Consider the following 24,716-nt stretch of genomic DNA (forward strand, 5'->3'; position numbering starts at 1 on the left):
AGGGGTCATCTTTTCTATTTAATTTTTAACACATTTATTGAGGATCTATTATGTTCCAGGAATTGTTCTAAGTGCTAGGGTTAAGGTGAGAACAAAACGTAGTGCCTGACTATCCTCATATGGCTTACACTTTGGCAAGGGGGAAACAGACAAAATAAGGAATCCAAAGAAATAAACAATAATTCCTGATATTAAGAAGTACCGGCCTGGGAGTGGGGGGGATGCCTGGGTAGCTCAGTTGGTTAAGCATCTGACTTTGGCTCAGGTTATGAGTTTGAGCTCTGCATTGGGTGAGCTCAAGCCCCACTTTGGGTTAGCTCTGGTTCTCTCTCTTTCCCTCTTTCTCTGCCCCTTGTGGGATTCTGTCTCCTCTCCCTCTCTCTCTCTCTCTCTCTCTTTCTCTCTCTGCTCCTCACTCGTGCCCTCTCTGTCTCTCAAAAAAAAAAAAAAAAAGAAGAAGTGGGGAGGGTGGGGGGTGGTGCCTTGGTGACTTGGTTGAGTGTCTGACTTTGGCTCACGTCATGATCTCGCAATTTGTGGTGTTGAGCCCCGCATTGGGCTCTCTGCTGTTGTTGCAAGCCTGCTTTGGATCCTCTGTCCTCCCTTTTTCTGCCCTCCCCGCTCACATGCACTCTCTCTCAAAAATAAATAAACATTAAAAAAATAAAAAAGAAGTGCCTGGGGTGGCTTCAGGAAACAAACATGGGCATGTGAGAGAGTACAGTGACGGTCGATATTTGGAATAGAAATTGGGTGTTCTGTGAAGAACTGGGTTTACTGCTTAGTGAATATTATTCTGATACATGAGCCCTGGATAAATTACTATTCTCTGTAACAAACTCAAGGATTTGGACAGTTTGGGAGATGTTTGGTATGGCTTCTTGTCTCTCCTGTTTTTTCACGCGAAGAATTGCATTGGTGGCAGTGATATCTGGCCTACTCTCTCATTTTCTACTCCCCCCAAATCTCCAGCATTATTCCCTTCTATGGATGCAGAAATCATCTTTTGCCAGCCTTCTCATACAGTTCTACCCTCTAGGTTTTGGGTTGATTTCATGTCAAGTTTGAATCCAGTGATCTTTCTCCACTCTTTTATTACTCTCAATGGGTAATTAATAGATTTTTACTTAAAAGAGACTTAAAAATTTTTATAATGTTTATTTTTGAGAGACAGAGAAAGCATGAGCAGGGGAGGTCAGAGAGAAAGGGAGACACAGAATCTGAAACCGGATCCAGGCTTTGAGCTGTCAGCACAGAGCCTGACGCGGGGCTCGAACCCGAACAACCACGAGATCATGACCTAAGCTGAAGTCGGACGCTTAACTGACTGAGCCACCCAGGCACCCCGAGACTTCACTTTTTTCGAGCAGTTTTAGGTTCACAGTAAAATTAAGAGGCAGGCACAGAGAGTTCCCATCTATTCCCTGTCTCGACACATGTACAGCCTCCCACATTATCGACATCCCCCACGAGAGGGTACATTCATTAAAACTGATGGGCCTGTGTTCACAAATTGTAAAACCCAAAGTTCATAGTTTACATGAGGGTCCATTCTGGATGTTGTACATTCTATGGGATTATATTATTTTTAAACGAAGACAGTTTTAATTCTTGTTTTTGAAATTCTTATACCTCTTTTTCATTACCTACCTACTCATTAGGGCCTCTGATATAAGAACAGGAAGAACAGGACGGATAGCAGCCAGCCTTGTCTTGTTTCATACTTTAATGGGGATACATGTAGTATTTCACTGTTAAAATGATATTTGTTGCAGGTTTTGTACCCTTTATCAGGTTAAGGAACTACTTCTAGGTTCTAATTTACCGAGAGTTATTACTATTATTTTCTTTATTCTATATATTTATTTATTATTTCTTTAAATTATGAACGAGTATCGAATTTTATCAGATGTTTCCTGCTTCTCTTGAGATGTATGTATTTCTCCTTTATTCTGTAAATATAGTGCTAGGGCTAGCTATCTTTTCCTTTCAGGGTCAGAAAGTGAATATTTTAGGATATGGAGGCCATATAATGAGTTCTCTGTTACAGCGACTGAACTCTGCTGTTATAGCATGAAAGCAGTCATAATAATTTAATAATTTAGATAGGTTGTTTTTTTTATGTTGTGTGGCTTTATTATTATACCATTGTTATATTTTTCTATAATCTTCTTAAGCTTTTCAGTTTTTTTTTAAGCTTTTCTGTTTTTAGACCATATATTTAAATTCCATACTATGAAGGGCAGTGAAATTAGTTTATTTTTTCTTTGTTTAATATTTTCTTTTGTAGACTAAGCACTATGAGAATTAGGATCACATCTCTTCATCCCAGTAGGCCCGGTAGCTCAATAAATATTTATTAAAAGAAGACTGGAATAAATTACATAGAAGGAATTTGGTAGTTTACAATTCTTACATGATATAAAACTACTAAGAAAAAGGTGATAAGTTAGAACTGTAGTTTGCAACTCTGGAGGTAAAGTGAAAGCTCTCTAGGTCAGGTGATAAAATGCTGACGTCAGGCCTCCCTCCAGTCTCAGAGACTGTGATTTTGTTTTTTGTTTTCCCGAATTTTGTCAATTTTATTGGTCTTTTCAAGGAACTTTTGGCTTTTGTTGGTCCTCTCCATGTATTTTGTTTCTTCCTCATTATTTTGTTCTCTTGTGTTTATTATTTTCTTCTTTCTACTTTAGGCAATTCTGTTGTTCCTTTTTCCAACTGCTTATTTTAACACTTTTTTCTTTCTTATATAAGCACTTAAGAACTTCTTTCCTGTGATTTTCTATTTTTGTGCTCCATGTGTTCCGATATATGCCATTTTCATGATCACTTCTCTGTGCTTTCTTATTTCTGTTAGGAATTATTTAGAGTACTCTTTTAAAAAAATTTGCAAATAAATGACTTTGAATTAAAAAAAAATACTTAGCTGAATTGGGATATGGATCAGGGAATGAGAGACGTTCTAGAATCTTTGAATTTGGCGATCTTTTTTGTTACATGTTTTTGTAAATATTCCATGAGTGCTTGAAAATAATGTGTATGATTTCTGCATTATTTAGATCAAACTTGTTACATGTTTTATTCATATCTGTTTTGTCCTTATGGATTTGACTCCTTAATTACTAAAAGACGTTAAAAATCTCTGCTTTGATCATAGATTTTAAATTTTTTCCCCTTAGTTCTCTCAGTAGTTTGAAGCTTTTGTTTGTAGATGCGCATGCATTAAAATGTTACGTATACCTGGGAGATCAAATATTTTGTCATTATGTAGTTACCCTGTTTTTCTAGTAATGTGTTTTGCTGTGAAGTCTATTTTGTTGTTATTAATATGGCTGCACCAGTTTTTTTCTTTGGTTAGAATGCTTTGTATAATATCTTTTCAAAACTTTCTGTAGCCTTATGTTTTGTGTGTATCCCCTGGAAACAGCATAAGCTAAGCTATTTAACAACTACCCTTGTGACCGACAGTCTTTGCTTTTTCACTGAAGAATTTATTCTGTTTAATTTTTTTATGAATACAGATAGATTTCATTTTTTCATCCATCTTGCTTTGTGCTTCAAATGTGTCCTTTCTTTTTTCTTTTTTTCTTCCTTTCTTGCCTTCCTTAGATGAATTGAACTTCCTTCCTTCCATTCTACTTTTCCCTCTTCTTGGTTGTGAGTTTTCGTATTCTTTTCCTGTTCTTTTTGTGGCTACCCTAGAAATTCTAATGTCAATTAAAATGAAGTTCAGAGCATGATATTTATAACTTTGTTCAAAGTAATACTGGAATATAATGTTTTAGAGTACTTCCTTTATGAAAGATACACCACTTTTAGTATTAACTTTTTTTTTTAATTTTTAAAAATTTTTGATTTTCTGTTTTTAGAGAGAGGAAAAGAGCAAGTAGGGGAGAGGGGCAGAGGAAGGGAGAGAGAGAGAGAGAGAGAGAGAGAGAGAGAATATCTTAGGCAGGCTTCATGCTCAGCACAGAGCTTGATGCAGGGCTTGATCCCACGATCCTGGGATCATGACCTGAGCTGAAATCAAGAGTTGGACGCTCAACCCACTGAGCCACCCATGTGCCTCAGCATTATCTTTTTTAACCGCCAAAAGTTAGACTTTATAATTCTTTTGCATGATCAGTTTTTCTTTTGTCTCATCTATTTGACTATCACTTTCTTTGCTTGCTTTTAAAATTTCAATATAGGTGTGCCTGGGTGGCTCACTCAATTGAGCATCTGACTCTTGGTTTCAGCACAGGTCATGATCCTAGGGTTGTGGGATTGAGCCCCACGATGGACTCCACGCTGGGTGTGGAGCCTGCTTAGGATTCTCTCTCCCCTCTTCTGCCTTTATCCCCCATGTACACATGCTTTCTCTCTCTCTCTCTCTCTCTCTCTCAAATTAAAAAAATAAATAAATAAAATTTAAATCTAAATCTAGGTGGAGCCAGCCATGTGTCCCTACCATTTCCCTTTGTGGTATCGTTTTTCTTTCTTTCTTTTCTTTTTTTTTTTAGTTCACCCCCTGAGAAGTCACCACTCTGTGGTCTGTACCTTCCTCTCTGCTGGGACCTCTGGCTTCATCTCTGGTCCCCAGGGTTTCTAATTGTACTGCCGAAAAAAAAAAAAATAAGGAAGTCATTTATGTTTATATTTGTTACTTATTCAGACTCGCTCTCTTGAAAGGTTTTTTTTTTTTTTCCTTATTAAAAGTGGTTGTAAGTTTTCGGGACAATTCAGAAATGTTGCTATACTTATATTTATTCAGTTTGTAATCTCTTCTCTCCTTTCTCCTTCTCTTCTCATCTCATCAGTTAGAGGCCTTTCTAACAAAATACACTTACCTCCTTGCACCTCCCATGGTCTGCCAAGCACCTCCAGCAAATCCTATGGCTCCCTCGAACATGGTTTGGAATCCTGTGATCTATCTGAAGAAGGCTAAATGTATCAGCATGTTTACCTGGAGAAAGGAGTTGGCTTTCCCACTGCTTTTATCTCTCTTTATCAGCTTTTCCAAAATTGTATAGTTTGTCTGATACTTCGACTTTACTTGGTATATTTTTGGGAGGAAGCAGATCAGTCTTTTATACCAGTGACATAGAACTTCCTAATTTTCAGTTATTTATCCATTCAGCAAATATTTCAGGAACTAGTCTTAATATGTCCTACTTTTGGGCATATAATAGTGAACAACACAACAATTAAATGGTTTCTGTCTTCATCAAACTTAGTTTCCTGGAAATGGACATAAGGAACGATAGGGCAGTAGGGGCCATGACTGGGGCAGCTCGGCGGAGGGTGGAGAGGTGGGTCCAGGAAAAGATCTGGGAGGAAGTGATATCTAGGCTGAGTCGGTTCAGTGATGTGATGAAGAAGGGGCTGGAGCAGTAAGTAGCACTTACAAAGGCTCAGATGAGAGGGTTTGGCATGTTTGGGTAATTATATGTAGCCCATACTGATTGGGCTTGGGTGTGAGGTGGAATTTAAGAGTTGCATGAGCCAGACCTTTTAGTTGAGTTGGATAGTTATGTTTCCCAAACCTAGCTTGATTGTAGGACTCTCTAGACTGAAGATTCCAGGTTCCCCAGGAGACTCTGATACGAGCAGATACAATGAAACTCACCCATTTGATTTTTTGCTTTCCTTGGGATTTGGTTATACAATAGAGATTGATATCCTGTTCTCATGAATGAAGAGAGCCATAATAAAGAAAGAAGAGTTAATCCTTTCTTATCCTTTCCCTCTACGTTTTGGGTACTCAGTATTTCTAGATTGTCTCCTATCTATCCAGGAGCTTCACCGGGCTCTCCACCTGTGGCTAGAGTTTTGCCTGTGTGTTTAGTTAGGACTTTTTGTACAATTTCTTGATAAGCTTGATACATACTGTCTGACATATTGGTATTAAAGGGACATTTAGTGTATTTCTTATAATGAAGTATTCTCAAAATGAATGATAATGAAATGAACAGTAATCTCTTCTAGTTCAGAATACTCAAAGGGATAATCATTTTAGTTTCTTCACTGGGGACTTTCTGTTCTATTTTTTTTTTTTTTTTTTTTTTCTGTTCTATTTTTTTTATGTGCCAAACTACAATATTTTCTGATCAGGAAATCAATATGACGTTTACATAAGGGACATTTTTATTTAAAAAAAAATTTTTTTTTTAACGTTTATTTATTTTTGAGACAGAGAGAGACAGAGCATGAACAGGGTAGGGGCAGAGAGAGAGGGAGACACAGAACGGGAAGCAGGCTCCAGGCTCTGAGCCATCAGCCCATAGCCTGACGCGGGGCTCGAACTCACGGTCCGTGAGATCGTGACCTGAGCTGAAGTCGGACGCTCAACTGACTGAGCCACCCAGGCGCCCCTTACATAAGGGACATTTTTAAAAAGTGAAGGCTATTCTTAGAGCAGTATATGAGGGTTTTCCTTATAGATATCTGGTAAGAGGACTGCTTCAGAAGAAGGTAAATGTATCAGAAGTTTGAGAACCTGGATGGTTGAATGTTGGTACAACAAGATTTTAATAAAGTTCTAAAGTTATTGATTATATCTTGACTTGTAGAAATTATTTTGGGATTCACACTGCTGTTAGATTTTAAAAATGATATTATGGCCAGGGATCCCTATAATGTCTGAATCCTGTGCCATCCCACTGTTACTTCCTTTTTCCACTGGGTTTAGAGGGATATATTTTCACAGCGTAAAAAAAAATGGCAAAGGAAAACAGTGATAATTAATTCTTGACTAGCACCTTGAACTTAAGAGTAGAGATTTCTGGCAAACTGGGCTGGAGCTTATGGAGTTTCCCATTTCCCTCAACCAGTTCTCTTTGGACTTGTGTGATACTTGCTCTATTCCATTTTGCAGTACCTAAATCTGACTCTAACTGCACTGGAGAGAGAACCTGAAAGAGAGTGAGTTATATACCATATATGCTGACTTTTTTGTACGGTTACTTCTCCACTGGTAAACATGGTGTACAGTCTGATTGATCAGATTAGTAATCTTTCTGTTTGGTTAGTTGGGGATGGAACTTCCCTTTCCCAGCTTCTCACATTAGTTTCCCTAGTGTTTCTCATATAAGTGGTATCGAAGGAAAGATTCACTCTAGTTACGAGTGTTCTCCCTCCGAGTTTTGTTAGGCTGGCAGACAGGATAATATAGGCAGAACTGCTGTCATGGTGCTGGGCATGGAGTGGGCATGAAGAAAGTGTGCCTGACCCTTCCTTACCCCTTTTGTTTTCTCAGAAGAAAAGCCTAGTTGCCATGTTATATATAGCCTGTGTCCATGCTGTGGAATAGTCACTTCCCAGTATTTAGAAATTAAATGGTAAGTCCAGTTGAACATATGTTGTTTGCCCTTCTTTCAGGTGCTCAGAATTTTGATGTCATACGACTATCAACTTATAGAACAGCTTGCAAATTACGATTTGTACAAAAGCGATGCAACCGTAAGTCATTTTCACTAATTTCTGTGATAGCTGGATAGTGCTCTCAATAATATAAATAAAAGGTTTTTAGTATCTTTTAGTCCTCCTGTAATGTTAATTGAATTATTTTTGTCTTGAATGTTTATTAAAATGTAAGCTTTGTCATGGAAAGGACTTGTCCCTCAAAATGTTTACTAAATTCAATAATGTAATTGGTTTCGATGCTGGCACAGTATTAATGTTCTTTAAGTGGAAGAATTGCTTTCTCCTTCTCACCTCTTTAATCAGCTTCTGGAAGAAAAGAAAAACAGTATTTTGATAGAGGTGTGATAAATTAATTTTCTTGATTAAAATGAATACAACATGAATCAGCCTTTTCTATAAGTAATCACTCCACAATTGCTACTTATAAAATAAGTAAATAAAAAATATATATGTGTATGTATGGATACATATATATACACACATGGATATAGAATCTTTCTTCTCTTAATTTCCATGAAGATTAACTTATGACAGAATTATTGCACTTTTCTTGTTTGTGTGTGTTAACGAAAAACTGTTTTGTGTAATGGAAAGAACGTTGGCTTTGGAATTGGAAAAACCTTAGTTTAGTCCTGGTTTTGGCATTTACTATAAACACATGATGTTGGGTAAGTCACTTTACATCTAAATACTTCTACCCTACTTGAAGCGTTACTTAAAAGTCCTAGTATGAAATTCTCTCTAGGGAGTTTACCATGCCATCTTAAACTGAAGTCTCTGATTTCTCAAAGCATTGTTTTTCAAATTATGGGTTTTGACCCACTAATCGTTCATGAAATCATTCTGATGGGCTGCAGCCAGATTTTAAAGCACATAATAGAGAAAAAAAGAGAAAGAAAAGAAATCAGAACACGAATTATATGGTAAGACAAAGTATTTTGTGAAACTTTTGTTTTTTATATATTTAGACGTGTGTGTGTGTGTGTGTGTGTGTGTGTGTGTGTGTGTGTGTATGTTAAATATATTTCTGTGGGTTGTGGTAAAAAAAAGTTTGAAAATCACTATCAGAGCAACTACCATTTTAATAATTCTTCCTGTAATTATTTTTGGGAAATGGTAGTGTATGTGTGCAGTGTTGAGAGTTTGAAAACAGACTAGTGGCATTAGTAATGTACAGTAAAAAGATGCATTGTTCTAGAAGCTTTATTTTGTCACATATGGTTTTTTTCACACGTGAGCTAGGGAGAGAGAGAGAGAGAGGGAGGGAGGGAGGGAGGGAGGGAGAGGGAGAGAAACTTAAGCAAGCTCCATGCTCAGTGTGGAGCCTGATGTGGGGCTCAGTCGCACGACCCTGGGATCATGACCTGAGCTGAAATCAAGAGTCAGACACTCAGGGCACCTGGGTGGCTCATATGGGCTCAGGTCGTGACCTCACGGTTAGTGGGATTGAGCCCTGTGTTGGGCTCTGTGCTGACAGCACAGAACCTGCTTGGGATACTCTCTCCCCGCCCCTCCGCTGCTTGTACTCTCTCTCAAAATGAATAAACATTAAAAAAAAAAAAAAAAATGAAGAGTCAGACACTTAAGCAACCAAGCCACCCAGGCATCCCTCACATATGATTCTTTAATCAACCTGAAAAATTTTTTTTTCTGTGGGTGTATAGTTTAAGTAGGAGTAAAATTTCAGTTTTATCCATATATATGTTCTATTGTCCCTTACATGGTTTATTGAAAAAACTATCCTTTTTTCTTCACTGCCTCCAGATCTTCTCTTCATACTCATTAGGAGAAATGTATAATTGTTCAGGGGCGCCTGGGTGGCTCAGTTGGTTGAGCATCCGACTTCGGCTCAGGTCGTGATCTCACGGTTTGTGAGTTCAAGCCCTGCGTCAGGCTCTGTGCTGACAGCTCAGAGCCTGGAGCCTGTTCTGGATTCTGTGTCTGCCTCTCTCTCTGCCCCTCCCCTACTTGTGCTCTGTCTCTGTCTCTCAAAAATCAATAAACATTAAAAAAAAAAAAAAAAAAAAGAATGTTCATAGCAGTTTCTGTATATGCTCTTAGACTCATGTGTTCCACTGGTCTATTTGTCTATCCTACCAGTAACTGCTATTATAGCTTTATAATAAGTCTTAATATCAGAGCAAGTCTTCCTACTTTGTTTTGTTTTTCTTTCTTTTTTTTTTTAATTTTTTTTAATGTTTATTTATTATTGAGAGACAGAGAGAGAAGAACATGAGCAGGGTAGGGGCAGAGAGAGGAGGAGACACAGAATCCGAAGCAGGCTCCAGGCTCTTAGCTGTCAGCACAGAGCCCGACGTGGCGCTCGAACTCACAAACCACAAGATCATGACCTGAGCCAAAGTCAGACGCTCAACCGACTGAGCCACCCAGGCTCCCCTATTCTGTTTTTCTTTTTAATATTGGGACAGTTTTGGCCTTTTTATATTTATTTTCATATAAATTTTAGAATCTAATTAACAATTTCTACTGAAAAGAAACAATAAAACAACACTGCTGGGATTTTTTTCTATCTTTACTTTTTTTTTTTTTTTTTTTAGTTTATTTATTTTGAGAGAGAGATAATGTGAGTGGGGAAGGAGTAAAGAGAGGGAGGGAGAGAGAAAGAGAGAGAGAGACAGACAGACAGAGAATCGCAAGTAGGCTCCATGCTGCCAGCACAGAGCCCGATGTGGGGCTTGAACCTGTGAAGCAGTGAGATCATGACCTGAGCTGAAACTGAGTTGGACAGTTAACTGACTGAGCTACCCAGGTTCCCCTCTTGATTTCTTTTTAGTTATAATTTACATATAGTAAAATTTATCCTATTTTAATGTATAGCCCTGTGGCATTTTGTTGGGACTGCACTGAATCTATAGAGTAAGTTGGGGAGAATCAACATATTTCTAATATTGACATTTCCTCCAATGAACATGGTATGTTCCTCCATTTATTTAGCTCTTTAATTTCTGCCAGTTAAATTATAATTTTTTTTGTTTTTTTGTGGAGATATTTGCACTTCCTCCATTGGATTTATTCCTAAAGTTTTGATGATTTATGATACTATTATAAATAGTATATAAAATTTAATTTTCTTTTTCTTTCTTTTTTATTTTATTTTATTAAAAAAGTTTTTTTTTTAATGTTTATTCATTTGTGAGAGATGGAGAGAGACAGAGCATGAGCGGGGGAGGGGCAGAGAGAGAGGAAGACACAGAATCCGAAGCAGGCCCCAGGCTCCGAGCTGTCAGCACAGAGCCTGACGCGAGGCTCAAACCCATGGACCATGAGGTCATGACCCAAGCTGAAGTCGATCGCTCAACTGACTGAGCCACCCAGGCGCCCCTTGTTTTATTTTTTTAAATGAGAGAGAGAAAGAGAGAGAGAGAGAGAGAGAGAGAGAGAGAGAGAGAGAACTGGAGGAGGTGCAGAGGGAGAGAGAGAATCCTAAGCAGGCTCCGTACCCAGCGCAGATCCTGACACTGGGCTCAGTCTCACAACTGTGAGATCATGACCTGAGCCCAGATCAGGAGTTGGATGCTTAACTGACTGAGCCATCCAGGCACCCCTAAAACTTCATTTTCTGTTACTGATAGAAATACAGTGACTTTTATATCTTGACTTGTATCTAGCAATCATTCCAGACTCAAATATCAGTTTTAGTAATTTATCTGGAGAATCTTTGATAGTCTATGTGTAGAATTTTGTCATTTCTGAATAATGACAGTTAAATTTCATCATTTCTGAAACTTACATGGATAATTACTGCTTATTTATTTTGGTTTAGGACCCAAAATACAATAGAGATGATGATAGTTGGCATTTCCTTTTTTTTAATTGAAGTGTAGTTGCTACACAATGTTACATTTATTTCACATACACAACACAGTGATTCTACAACTCTGTATGTTACAATATGCTCACCGCAAGTGTAGCTGCCATCTGTCACCATACGGTGCTATTACGGTACCATTGACTATATTCCCTATGCTGTGCTTTTTATTCCCATGACTTACTCATTCCATAACTAGAAGCCTGTTATCTCCCACTCCTCTTCACCCATTTTGTCCATCCCCCCACCCTCTTTCCTTTGGCAAGGACTAGTTCGTTCTCTGTATTTATGGGCCTGTTGTGTTTTTTGTTTGTTTGTCTGTTTGTTTTTTACATTCCACATATAAGTGAAATCATATGGTATTTGTCTTTCTCTGTCTGACTTATTTCACTTAGCGTAATACCCTCTAGGTCCATCCATGTTGCAAATGGTAAGATCCCATTCTTTTTCATGGCCGAGTAATATTCCATTCTCTATATATGCCACATCCTTTTTATTTATTCATCTATTGGTGGACACTTAGGTTGCAACCATATATTGGCTAGTGTAAATAATGATGCAATGAACATAGAGGTGCATATATATTTTCAAATTAGTGTCTTTGTTTTCTTTGGGCAAATACCCAGTAGTAGAATTACTGGATCATATAGTATTTTAATTTTTAATTTTTTGAGGAACCTCCATACTGTTTTCCACAGTGGCCATACCAATTTACATTTGATGGTGAGCCTTTCTTATCTTATTCACATATCAGAGGAAAAGCTTTCAACATTTTACTTTTAAGTAATATGTTTGTTGCAGTTTTCCCCTAGTATTGTGTTTCTTCATTTCTGAACATAAAGTTTATTTGAAAAGTGTTGTTTTTTTTTTTTTTTGATGATTTCTGACAATCTCATTTTGATCAGAGAACATGGTTGATATTACTTGAATCCTTTGAAATTTGCCTAGATTAGCTTTATGACTCAGGATAAGCTCAATTTTCAGACAGGTGGTTTGCACTCTTGAGAATAAAGCATATTCTCTAATCACTAGGGGCAGTAATTCATATAGTGCCCTTTATGCCTACTCTTAATTGTCTACATCCGCACTTATGCTTTTGCATGTTTCCTCTATCACTTACTAAGGGAAATGTGTTAATTTCTCCCACTAAGCTTATGAAATTTGTCTCCTTGAGGTTCTGTTAAATTTTACAATATATACTTTTGATGCTATTGTAGGGGAGGCAAAACTTTACCCTCTTAGGGTCTCTGGTTGGGCCTGAGAATTAAATGGACATAGACAGATTGGCAGTTTTGCACGCAGAGTTTTCCTGTACCTGGGAGCTCCCATAGGAAAATGAAGAACTGAAGGGGTGAGGAGGCATCAGTGCTGATACACTAGGGAGGAAGGAGTAGCAGTTGTGGAAAAGTAACTAAAATATATGGGGAGACTCAAGGAAGATAAGGGTTATTTTAACAAAGTCTATGCAGATTTCTCTTGGATTCAGTTCACTGTCTCTGGGGATAAGAATGTTTCTTTCCCTTTGGAATAGGGAGGGCATCTTTCACTTGGGAGTTTATTTCCTGCTTTCAGGAAAAAAAGAGGAATTTAACATGACCTTCTTGGCACCTGCTGTTTTTCAAGTGTCTTTAGCTCAAAATAATCCTTATGCCAAAGTGGCATGTTTTGGGGTCCTATTCTGCCTCCTTTCACTATTCTATTAGATATAAATAAATGAAAAGTTCTTAGATCTTTCTGGTGAAATAAAACTTTTAAATTGTTGACAATTTATTTTCTTTGTGTTTCAGTCCATCTTGTTGATATCTGGAACATGATTGAAGCCTTCCGAGACAATGGCCTTAATACACTGGACCATACCACTGAGATCAGCGTGTCCCGACTCGAAACTGTCATCTCCTCTGTCTACTACCAGCTGAACAAGCGCCTTCCTTCTACTCACCAAATCAGTGTGGAGCAGTCGATCAGCCTCCTCCTCAACTTTATGATTGCTGCATATGACAGGCTAGTACCTTATATGTTTACTTCATTTTAAGAATGTTTATGTCTTAGTCATCCTTCTTCCAGAGTGTCTTGCTGAGTTGTCAACCTGGAATCACAGTTAAAAGGGAAATTACTCTATATGAGTTCCTTCTAAAGACTGGTTAAATGCCAGAGTGACTTACTATCACATATTAAACTCCATAAAATTATGGAGAATCACAACACTGAGACACAGTGTTTGGTAAAATTGTAAGTACCTTAGTATAGCTGTTCTCTATCCAGAGAAGTATAGCTAAGTTGTGAATTTGATTATGAGGCTTTCTATTTGACCTTGAAGCTAACCTTTCTTTACTTTGGAATAGTAAATGCCCCTTGATTCTAGTCTTGTTTTCTTCTCTTTATGTTTAGGATGCTGTTTTAATTTTTTTCAGTGCAGAACATTATCTTATACACCTTATAACACTAGAAGAAAACTATTTAAATGTACTACAAATTAAAACAAATAATTTGCTATATTTGTATTCATAGAGAATTAAGTTGGTATTATAAAAAGCAAAAAAGAAATCATAAATGATGGAAGCATAGAATTTAATGTTTATATTCCGGGAACCAAGACTTTAGATTTTTGATTTCTGCTATACTGACAACCGTCCACTTTGGATGCATTAATTCTTTCTGCTTCATTTTTTTCTCCCTGTAGACCTACTTTGAGTTTATACATTTGTAAAATGCTTTTATTTATTATACTTCATAATATTGAAGATTCTGTGCCTTGATAAAACTCTGCAGGTGACAAAGTCAGGTCACAACATAGGCACTCACTAAATTTATAACATTTTTATAAGATGTTATCAAATTAAATATTGTATCTATTTAATAGAAAATTATTTTAGGAAATTTGAATTTTTAAAACAAGAGTACACATGAGACATAAGTCCCAGAATTTGAATGCCATTTTTTTAGTAATTTGATTAGTGAATCCATAAGGTTAATTTTATATTGTCCAAGGAATGACTCTTTGGATACAAAGACCTTAGTAAAAATGTTATTCTGTGGTGAATAAGCAGCACGTATCATGACACTAACTCAGTGAGTAAATCAGTTCAGGGTTGCACAATACAAATTAATTCAAGAAAAAATTTTTTTTATACAAAATCAGAAATAAAAGTCATCTTACTTTTAAAAAATGATAAAGCAGAAATTATATAAACTTTGATTCTATAACCATATCAAAAAGTTAAGTACTATGGCTGAGGAAGGAAGAAGGCAGAGCAAAGAGATGGCTAAGGAAGGAAGAAGGCAGGCAAAGAGATGGCTAAGAAAGGAAGAAGGCAGAGCAAAGAGATAGCAAGAGAGAGAACAGGAATACCCAACTTAGGAGCAGAAGGTGCAGAGATTCTGGGACATATTCAGAGATGGCTAGACACATCCAGAGGGAGACAACGGAAAACAGTAAGCAAACAATAAATCATATGAAGACAATCCATAGAAGGGCATGCTGCAGAGAACTAGGAAAAACAAAAACAGATGAGTAAGTTAAGAAGAGGAAGGACTGTAGTATGTCCGTGGTGAATTTGGTAATTCTCACATCATATCCTATTTAAAACTTTGGCCATAGGCATCAATAAATCCTTATATCACTGCTAACCTTGAAATCTTGAGTGTGTGTGTGCGCGTGCACGCGTGTGCGCCTGTGCATACATATGTATATATATGTACGTACGTAACGTACATATGTATGTATATGTATATATGATAACATCTTGTTTCACTCTAGTAATTTGAGATTGGCTTTCACATACTGGAAAAATGAAAGGATCTGGTTATTGGAATTTTATTTTTGAAAATCGTAGCATTTTGTGAAATATTTCAAATATTAGTCTCTGTATTGATTGGCCTCTTTATTACTTAGGCTGGAGAGTGCCTTTGATATGTAGAGTATGTAGTTTTTTAATTTTTTTAAGTATGCTTCACACTCAGTGTGGAGCCCAACGTGAAGCTTGATCTCCCGACCCTGAGATCAAGACCTGAGCTGAGATCATGAGATGGATGCTTAACCCACTGAGCCCCCCTGGCACTCCTCTAGTTCTTTATTTTAATTAATATTTTCAGGATTTCATATTTTATAATTCCTAAGTTAAAATTTGAAGCACTAATTTGATTATTCTTAAATTCCCTTACCTCTGAATTTACAGTCAAATTTTGGCCAGCCATGTTTTGTTACAATTAAAATACATTGTAAGGCTGTAAAACAATAGTAAGAAACAAATAGGATCCAGACTTTGTTCCTCAGGTGTGTATCTTATTAGGAATTATTTTCTTTTTCTGCTGAGGATTTACAGTATCTTATATTTGACAACTAAAACACAGAGAACAATGTTGTAAACATCTGTGTGTAGGACATTAGTAAAAGCTATGAGGAATAGCCAAAACACTTGGGTAGCCTCATTTTTTTCCTTATCAGGTCTTTAGTATAATAATATTGGTGGTAGTCATCTGGTCTGGTCTGAAGGTACAGCAGGTGATGCTGAGGGACAAGAACTCTTCCTTACTCTTCTTCAGTTGAGCCAATTCCATTACTTAGGGCTTGTGATTTGCAAACTCCCTTTCCATCACCAAAGTCTGTGTTAGGTCGGCGTCTTTAGTTGTAAGCAGTAGGAAGCCCACTGACGCGTGTGCTTTTGTAGCAGTGGGCGAATAGGCTCATATCACCAACGAGCCCAGAGGCCCAGAGGCAGGCCAGCCCTCAGTCTTCTTGCATCAGAGCTCTCGCTTCCATTTTTCTCTTCATAGTGGTTGTGGTTTTGCCCTCCTCTTGTATCAGCTTCATCCTTTTGCTACATCAAAAAATGCCTGCTGTCAGCTGCTACATGCTTCCTGTTTCAAGTCTAGGTAGCGGGAGAGAGCTGGTTTCTTTCAACACCAAACAAAAGTATATGAGCCTCCCTCCAGAAATGTGCATTTGGGCCATGCATGTGTAGATGTGATGCTTTTGAGCTCAAACAGATCAGAATTTGTGTCTCTGGAGTAGAGTGGTTAAATTCTTCCCCTCATTACATGATGCCTCACAGTGGTGGGGGTGGGGGGGTGGGGGTGGTTGGACTAGCTATGAAGGAGATGGCTACGTGTCAACCCGAAACTGCTCACTGAGCATCATAAACTTGTGGCTCCCTTTCTTGTTAAACGGCCCCGTTCTCCACCCAGCTCCTTAAATCTGAAACCTGAGAATTACTTACACCCTTCCTTCTTCTCCACTCCCATTTCCATGCCAGTTACCAAGGCCTGTCATTTCTATATCTGTTTAAAAAAAATTTTTTTTTTAAATTTTACATTTATTGATTTTTGAGAGACAGGGTGAGACAGAGCATGAGCAGGGGAGAGGGAGAGAGAGAACGAGACACAGAATCCGAAGCAGGCTCCAGGCTCCTAGCAAGTGTTCAGACGAAGCCCGATGTGGGGCTCGAACCCACGAACCGTGAGATCATGACCTGAGCTGAAGTCGAATGCTCAACCGACTGAGCCACCCAGGTGCCCCCATTTCTACATCTTGACTCGCTCAGATCTGTGTGCATCTCTCTGGCCCTACTACCACCCAGCCTGCCACCATCATCTTCTGCCTGGACTGCTTCCGTGGCTTCTAACTGATCTTTTTACACGTGCTTTCTTCCCTCATTCATTCTTAGAGGTAATAAACATCGTGAGCCCTACTATCTAACCCAGGAACTTGAACATTAGCAATAACTTAGGTTTATCTCTCCTGTCCCATCCCACTGACCTGCACATAACTAAAGTGAATCCGATTCTGATTTTGCGTTACTGTGTTCTTCTTAACAGTTTTTTCCCCACGTATATAGGCATAAACACAGTGTTAATTTTAATTATTTTTACTAATTGTAAAAAAGAAATTCATGCTGTCTGGCTGTCTGTACTATTACCTCATTTACTTTTTTCATTCATTTCATGTTTTTTTTTTTTTTAACGTTTTTTATTTTTGAGACAGAGAGAGACAGAGCATGAACGGGGGAGGGTCAGAGAGAGGGAGACACAGAATCGGCAGCAGGTTCCAGGCTCTGAGCCTTCAGCACAGAGACTGACGCGGGGCTCGAACTCACGGACTGCAAGATCATGATGTGAGCCGAAGTTGGCTGCCTAACTGACTGAGCCCCCAGGCACCCCCAGGCGCCCCCAAGTGCCCCCATTCAGTAATATATTGTAACACTTCATTCATGTTGCATGTAGCCATAGTTCAGTTATTCTCGCTGTTGCACAACGTTCTGTTGTAATACTGTACCTGTCGTTTTCTCCAGGTTCTTGCTGCGGGAAACAGCACTGCCTGGAGCATTCTGGCTCATGCGTACAAGTGTTCTAGACTGCTCTCTTGGTCCTAAACTGAGGAATGGAATTGCCAATTCGGGGTGGGGGGGAGGTGCGGTACATGAAATTCAGCTTTAGAGGATAGTATCAAATTATTTTAACAAATTATACCAGTGCATAAGAGATCCTTTCAATCCACATTCTTTCTGAAAGTTTTAGAATTGTCAGACTTTTTAGTTTTTGCTAAGTGATACCTCATTGTTGTCTTGATTTGCATTTTCTTGATTATCAAGCATGTCTTCATGGGTTTCTTAACCAAATATATTACTTCTGTGAAATGCCTCTTCGTATCTTTTGCCTGTTGTTCTAGCATGTTGTTTTTTCTTTTTGTACTGATTATAGGGGCTTTTCATAGACTCTCGATGACAGTTTTTTCTTGGTTATATGTGTTGCACATATGTTCTCTCCATTTACTTTTCATAGGATATCTTTCTCTTCAAATGTTTTTAATGAAAAATTTCAGATATTTACAAACATAGAAAGAATATTATAATAAATCTCAAGCTATCTATCACTCAGCTTCAGTAATTACCAGCACATCCCCAAACTTACCTCATCTGTATCCTCAGGATCTTCACCTCCACCCTCCCTCTTTCATGCCTTCTTTGAAGCAGATCTCAAGTACCATTATTTCATATGTAAATATTCCAGTGCCTACATTCTAATGTGTTGCAGTACCATTTTCCCTCAGCTTTGCTCCAAGAAATACTACTGCTTAGAATGGAATGAAATTACACCTTAAATGGAACAAACCTATAAAAAAATCATACATCTAATGAAACTAGGTTTGGATAAAATCTTCAAAATACATCAGTATTGAACATATTAACGAAAGGTCAGAGTTATTGTTTACCATCTAAAAGAGCAGTATAAAACACTCTTGCTACTTTGAACAATCTAAAGATTTCTTTAGTGTAATGAGTTTTATGTATCTAATTTTGATGGGTAAATATGGAAAAAGTTGCTGTGTAGTTTGGAAATATGGCTAAGAACTGTTTTAAAGTCTTGCTCTGACAATTTGGACATATTTAAAAGTTTCCATGGTTTCCTCTTAATACTGAATGCTAAAAACAAAACAATATAAAAAAACAAAGCAAAAACAAACTCTTTCATTCTAAATAAAGCAGTTGTATTCCTTAAATTTTGAATATGCCCAGCTAGCGTATTATGGAATGGACGTTGCTGAAAAAGATAACGTTAGGTTACAGTCTTCCTCATTTCTGATTTTTTTTTTTTTTTTTTACGTTTATTTTTGAGACCGAGAGAGACCGAGCATGAACGGGGGAGGGGCAGACAGAGAGGGAGACACAGAATTGGAAGCAGGCTCCAGGCTCTGAGCCATCAGCCCAGAGCCCGACGCGGGGCTCAAACTCACGGTTTGTGAGATCATGACCTGAGCTGAAGTCAGACGCTTAACTGACCGAGCCACCCAGGCGCTCCCCTCATTTGTGATTTTTAAGCAAAACTATCATATCCTGGGAGGCATAAATACTTGATATATTTATGTACAGTATTTACTGTTATCTCTGCTTGTTGTCAGATGGATTCAGGATGGCAAGAAAAAATACAGCCAAACACAAGTGGAAGAGAACTAGGACTGAGTGGGAAGAGTTTGAGGTTCACAGAAGCAGCACATTTAACTCTTGCAAGGATGTGAGCATAACTCCTTTAGGAAATTTCCGGGGGTTGGTGGAGAATGAGGTAGGGATTTGGGGTGTTTTAAAAAGGTGAAATCCTCAGCGGAAACCTTGTGTGAAATGGAGAGAAACAGCTGCTCTGGTGGACCAGGAGGAGGACAGCCCACCTGCCTGCCCTGCGTTCCCCACGCTGCCTGGTGGGTGTCTTGATGTGGTGTCACCAGAACTGGTTCACTGAGTCACAGTCTGAGTACTTGGTGCCAGGATTATTCAGGGAGCAGAAATGAGTGAACTTGAAGTTCACTTACTCTTCCCATCACTTACTCATTATTTTGTAGCTTTTCTTTCAAGAGAAGTCATGCATTCATGTTAATTTTCAAAGAATCTTCTTGATTCCAGGATATGCAGATCTGAAAAGGGTTTGACCATTAGCTAATATTTCAGAAAAACAATTTTTTGCTAATTATTTTGGCCTTATCTTACTGTCTCCTTTTTATGTGTTTATTTTTGTATTGTTGTTTTTTTAATGTTTATTTATTATTAAAAATTTTTTTTAAATATTTGTTTATTTTTGAGAGAGAGAGAGAGACAGAGCATGAGCAGGGAAGGGGCAGAGAGAGAGGGCAACACAGAATCTGAAGCAGGCTCCAGGCCCTGAGCTGTCAGCACAGAGCCCGATGTGGGGCTTGAACTCAAGAACCGTGAGATCATGACCTGAGCCGAAATTGGACAATTAACCGGTTAACTGACTGAGCCACCCAGGGGCCCCCTAAATGTTTATTTATTCTTTTGGGAGAGAGAGAGAGAGAGAGAGAGAGAGAGAGAGAAAGCATGAGCAGGGGAGGAGCAGAGTGAGAGAGAGGGGCAGAGGATCTGAAGCAGGCTCTGCATGCTGACAGCAGTGAGCCTGATGTGGGGCTAGAACCCACAAACTGTGAGATCATAACCTGAACCAAAGTTGGATGCTTAACCAACTGAGCCACCCAGGTGCCCCTATTTTTTGTTTTTGTTTTTAAGAAAAGGCAAGAAAGGGCATGCTTCTTCTGAGTGTGTTACTTTTTCCTTGCCTTTGTTTCTCTGAAAGTGAGGAGAGAGGTAGTAACAGAGAGATCTCTAGTCCATTCGGTACCTCCAAATTAATCTGATTAAGACACCTTTTTCACCTCAAGAACCTTCCAAAACTCCCTGTGGTTTTTGAATGAGATTTGTACCCTCACTTCTAATGGTATCATTCCTTGATTCCCTGTACATACCAAGCTCTAAGTAAACTACTTGAGGCACTTCTCAATTTTTCTAATATGATATACTCCCATTTCTCTCCAAGCATACTTACCCCAACCGCTACCCCACCCCGCTCAAGTTTTTATATACTCTGTAGCCTTACTTTTTACCACCAACCCCACTTTTATCCCTTTGATGACCTATGGTATTTGTCTGTGTTATTATTTTGACCTTAAGTTATACAATGCTCTAAACTGCTTCGTAAGAGTACAAATAAGGTTGAAAGCCCTTGAGAGCAGAGATTCTACCTTATACTTCTTTGATCACTTGATAAACACAATGCTAAATTCTTAATAAATATTTGTAAGGTTGAAATGAAAATTAAAAATTAGCAGGCATTCTGATTGTGATAAAACTTAATAATATTCTAAGTTGATTTTACTTGATTAAGCCATTTGACATTTGCCAAATGGATTCTTGATTTGCAGGTGATTATTGCATAATCCATTCACTGTGAAGTTTTGTAAATTAAGATTAATTGGGAAAATATGAGTTTTTGAAAATCAACAAGAAATGTTCTTTTACTTTTAGCTGCATGTGGTAATGGGACTAGTAGCAGTGTTTGCAAAGTAGAAGTCTATTTTTATGTGAGAAGTACTAATTTATGGTTGGCAGCAGCCACAATTGTTTGTTAAAGATGTAGAAACAGCTTGTTTCTTAAGTAAAAAATGCCCCCTGTAGTCTTGTTTTCAAAAGTATTAATTTGCATAGCAAGTTCTTAGCGCAAAGCTATAAACGCCATCCAGATTAGGTTAGTTTAAATATTTTTTTAAAAATAGGTAGAATTTGAGACTTTGCTGAACTGAAATGAGCAAGCTCTCAACGAAAGGGCACAGGTGAGGACGGCGAGGCTTCTGAAGGTGCCTGCATGTTAAAACATAGCAGTGTTTATTCAGGATGACTCACTGTCTGCTTAGCTTGGCACGGAGCTCATCGTGGTGTTTTCTCAGTATTGGATAATAAGAACTCTTTTTAGAAGTCATGTGCATGGTTTATTGTCAGACCATAAAATGATAGGTCTGTAGCAGTGAATCATGCAGGGAAGTCTGAGAAAGAGAAGCATGATGTTTCTTACCGAGGGAGGGTGCTCCCTGGAGAGACTCTGGGTGGGGTTAAAATAACAAGTTTCCTTACTCCCATCATCCTCAACAAACACTACCTGTTTGCCCTTTCATTTTAGTATCTTTATGCAGGGGTTAATATTTACTGTTACTTATTTTTTTTAAATAATTTTTTCACATTTATTTATTTTTGAGAGAGAGAGAGACAGAGCGTGAGCAGGGGAGGGGCAGAGAGAGATTGGGAGACACAGAATCCGAAGCAGGCTCCAGCTTCTGAGCTGTCAGCACAGAGCCCAACGCGGGGCTTGAACTCAAGGGTGATATCATGACCTGAGCCAAAGTCAGATGCTCAACTGACTGAGCCACCCAGGCACCCCTACTGTTACTTATTAAGTATTCACCTACTAACTCTGAAGCTGTCATAGGTCAGATTTTTAGTTGAACCACATTTTTTTTGTGATAAAACCGAATCCTATTCGAAGACAACGGATTCTGGGATGAACTTGGATTTTACCTTGGAAGGACTGAGAACATAGGTGTCGGGGAGGTTGTGTGTGCCACGACCAAGGGCAGCTAACCCTTGAGTTTTAAATGTAACTTGACTTGTATACAGATTAAATTCGGGTGTCTGCTGGGAAGGATTGAGACTGAGTTTTTCCAAGAAGAAAGAATCAATTAGATAAAGGACATAATCACAGGGTGTTAGGCTGCTAAGTGGCTGCAGCTCCTCTCTGCTGCCTCTAATTCTAGGCAAGAATGCAGGGGCGCTAAGGCAACACTAGAGAACACAGTGACAGAGACACTTTCCCTTTGCTTTGTTTGGGGGCAGCTGCAGGAAGTTTTAGTTAGGCTTAAAGTAGACTGAGGAACCCAGTGCCAAGAAAAGCATTCAGAGCAAAGGAGTAAATGCTGACGTTTGGCCTACTAAGCAAACAGTTGAGAGGTGGGGGAGCTAAGATTCTTTCTGTTTGAAGAGAAAAATGTAAATAACGTGATTTCAGCAAGAATTCTGAGTACACCCTTTCACTAATTTTATTAAGTGGTTATTTCTGTATGCTAAATTATACTTAGATTTTACATCAGTATCTTTAGTAAGTATTTAAAGTATCCTTAAATACACCATTTCTTAATTTGTTTATATCAGTATTTACTTTTGAAAGGTGAATAAAGGGCACCTGGGTGGCTCAGTCGGTTAAGCGGCCGACTTCAGCTCGGGTCATGATCCCGCGGTCCGTGAGTTCGAGCCCCGCATCGGGCTCTGTGCTGACAGCTCAGAGCCTGGAGTCTGTTTCGGATTCTGTGTCTCCCTCTCTCTGACCCTCCCCTGTTCATGCTCCGTCTCTCCCTGTCTCAAAAATAAATTAAAAAAAAAGTTAAAAAAAAAAATTAAAAAAAAAAAAATGAAAGGTGAATAAACCTTTTGATGGTTGAAACCGTGAGCCTAAAACTGTAAGCATTGTAAGTGGGAAGGTTAGTTCGTAATTCAGACCTGAACCCACTGCCCCATGTTCAGGATACACAATTATATATTTATAAACAGATTCTTAAACATGTTCAGTAAGCGTCATTCCTAAATCTGTCTGTAGGTCCTCATGATCCTTAATCTCAGATACCTCTCCTTTCTCCTTACTTAAAACACCCCCCACCTTGCTTACACGTTCCCTTTATCCTCTTGAGTTACACATTGACACGTACATGGATTTCCCCTCACCCTCAATAAAGCATGAGATGTTACGCACACACATATTAGCACACCCCAAAAGGCATGCAGGCAGAAAGGGGAGAAGATTCACGGTGCGATGGGTGGGAGATTATGTGTGGATATTGCTGTGTGGCTGTACGAATAGGAGAATGGTTGGAAAGTAGATCTGAGAGATGATGAATTAAGGGACCACACGTTACTGATAATAGTTGAGGGGTGACACACACACACTGTCCTGTTAATACGTCTGATCAGAGGTCAGTCATTGAGATTAGTAATAATCTTAATGAGTGGAGGGGTGGCTCAGTCGGGTAAGTGTCCATCTTCGGCTCAGGTCATGATCTTGGGGTTCATGGGTTTGTGCTCCATGTCGGGCTCTGTGCTGACAGCTCAGAGCCTGGAGCCTGCTTTGGATTCTGTGTCTCCCTCTCTCTCTGCCCCTTCCCTACTCACACTGTGTCTCTCCCTCTCTCAAAAATAAATAAACATAAAAAAAATTATAAAAAATAACGAGTGGAAAAGGATACAAGTGCTGATCTAAGTCAGTTGAGAAGGATGTTGTTATCCTGTATTTGAATATAAGACTTTCTGAATTTGGAACTAATATCTGCATTAAAGCTGAGTAAAGAATATTTGAATAAGGGATACGAAGTATTTTAAATATTAGTATTTTAAATATTAGCTTCTAAAGCATTCTGAAGATTTTAAAGAAAAAAGTGTTAAGTGCTCTTATGATAATTTTTAGAAGTAAAGGTGTCATAGTACCCATTAAGACCTGCCGTATGGCATTTATTGATGGGTACTGTACGTTAAATCTTTCTTGAGTAACAGAGTTGAGTTTGACCTGGCTCTCTTGTCAGCATGCCGGGCTCTGCCGCACCCTTCTGTTTGCATAAATGGCATCAGTTTCTTCTTTGCATCAGGAATAGATCCTTTTTTCTCTTTGAAGGAAGAACATGAGATTTGGAGCCAGAAAGAGTTATACAATCACAATATGATTAATTCTCTTTAATCTTTCATTATGTCCTTTGATTTTATCATTACCTGCAACATAAAAGCTGAAGTCTTAGTATTGCCTTCAAAGTTCTGTGTTGGTAGTTTTCAGCTCAGGATGCATATTAAAATAACACGAAAAACTTTTTAAAAATATCAAGAACAGGGTAGGGTTTTGGTATCTGGATTTTTGTGTCCACATTCATGAGGGATACTGATTTGTTTTCTTTTGTTGTAATAGATTATTGTGTTTTTGGTATCAAAATAGTACTGGTCTCATAAAAGAATTGGGAAGCGTTTACTCCTTTTTTGTTCCCTCAAAGAGCGTAGAAATGCAATTATTTCTTCTTTAAATGTTTAGAATTCACCAGTATAGCTCTCTGCATGAGGAGCTTTCTCATTTGGAAAGCTTAAAAATACAGATTTAGTTTCTGTGATAGATACAGGCCTATTGA

The 24,716-nt window shown here is 38.4% G+C and overlaps 1 protein-coding gene across 12 annotated transcripts in view; it reads left to right on the forward strand.

Annotated features, from left to right (window-relative positions):
* Positions 1 to 24,716, forward strand: part of DTNB (dystrobrevin beta) — a 239,661-nt gene that overhangs the window by 28,097 nt on the left and 186,848 nt on the right. For all 12 annotated transcript variants that reach the window (XM_049651935.1, XM_049651937.1, XM_049651938.1 and 9 more), the window contains 2 exons: positions 7,360 to 7,440; positions 13,021 to 13,234. In XM_049651935.1, coding sequence (XP_049507892.1) covers positions 7,360 to 7,440; positions 13,021 to 13,234 — 295 coding nt within the window. The remainder of the gene's footprint in view (positions 1 to 7,359; positions 7,441 to 13,020; positions 13,235 to 24,716) is intronic.

The sequence above is a fragment of the Panthera uncia genome (genome assembly GCF_023721935.1).
Source record: "Panthera uncia isolate 11264 chromosome A3 unlocalized genomic scaffold, Puncia_PCG_1.0 HiC_scaffold_12, whole genome shotgun sequence".
In the NCBI taxonomy this organism is placed as follows: domain Eukaryota; kingdom Metazoa; phylum Chordata; class Mammalia; order Carnivora; family Felidae; genus Panthera; species Panthera uncia.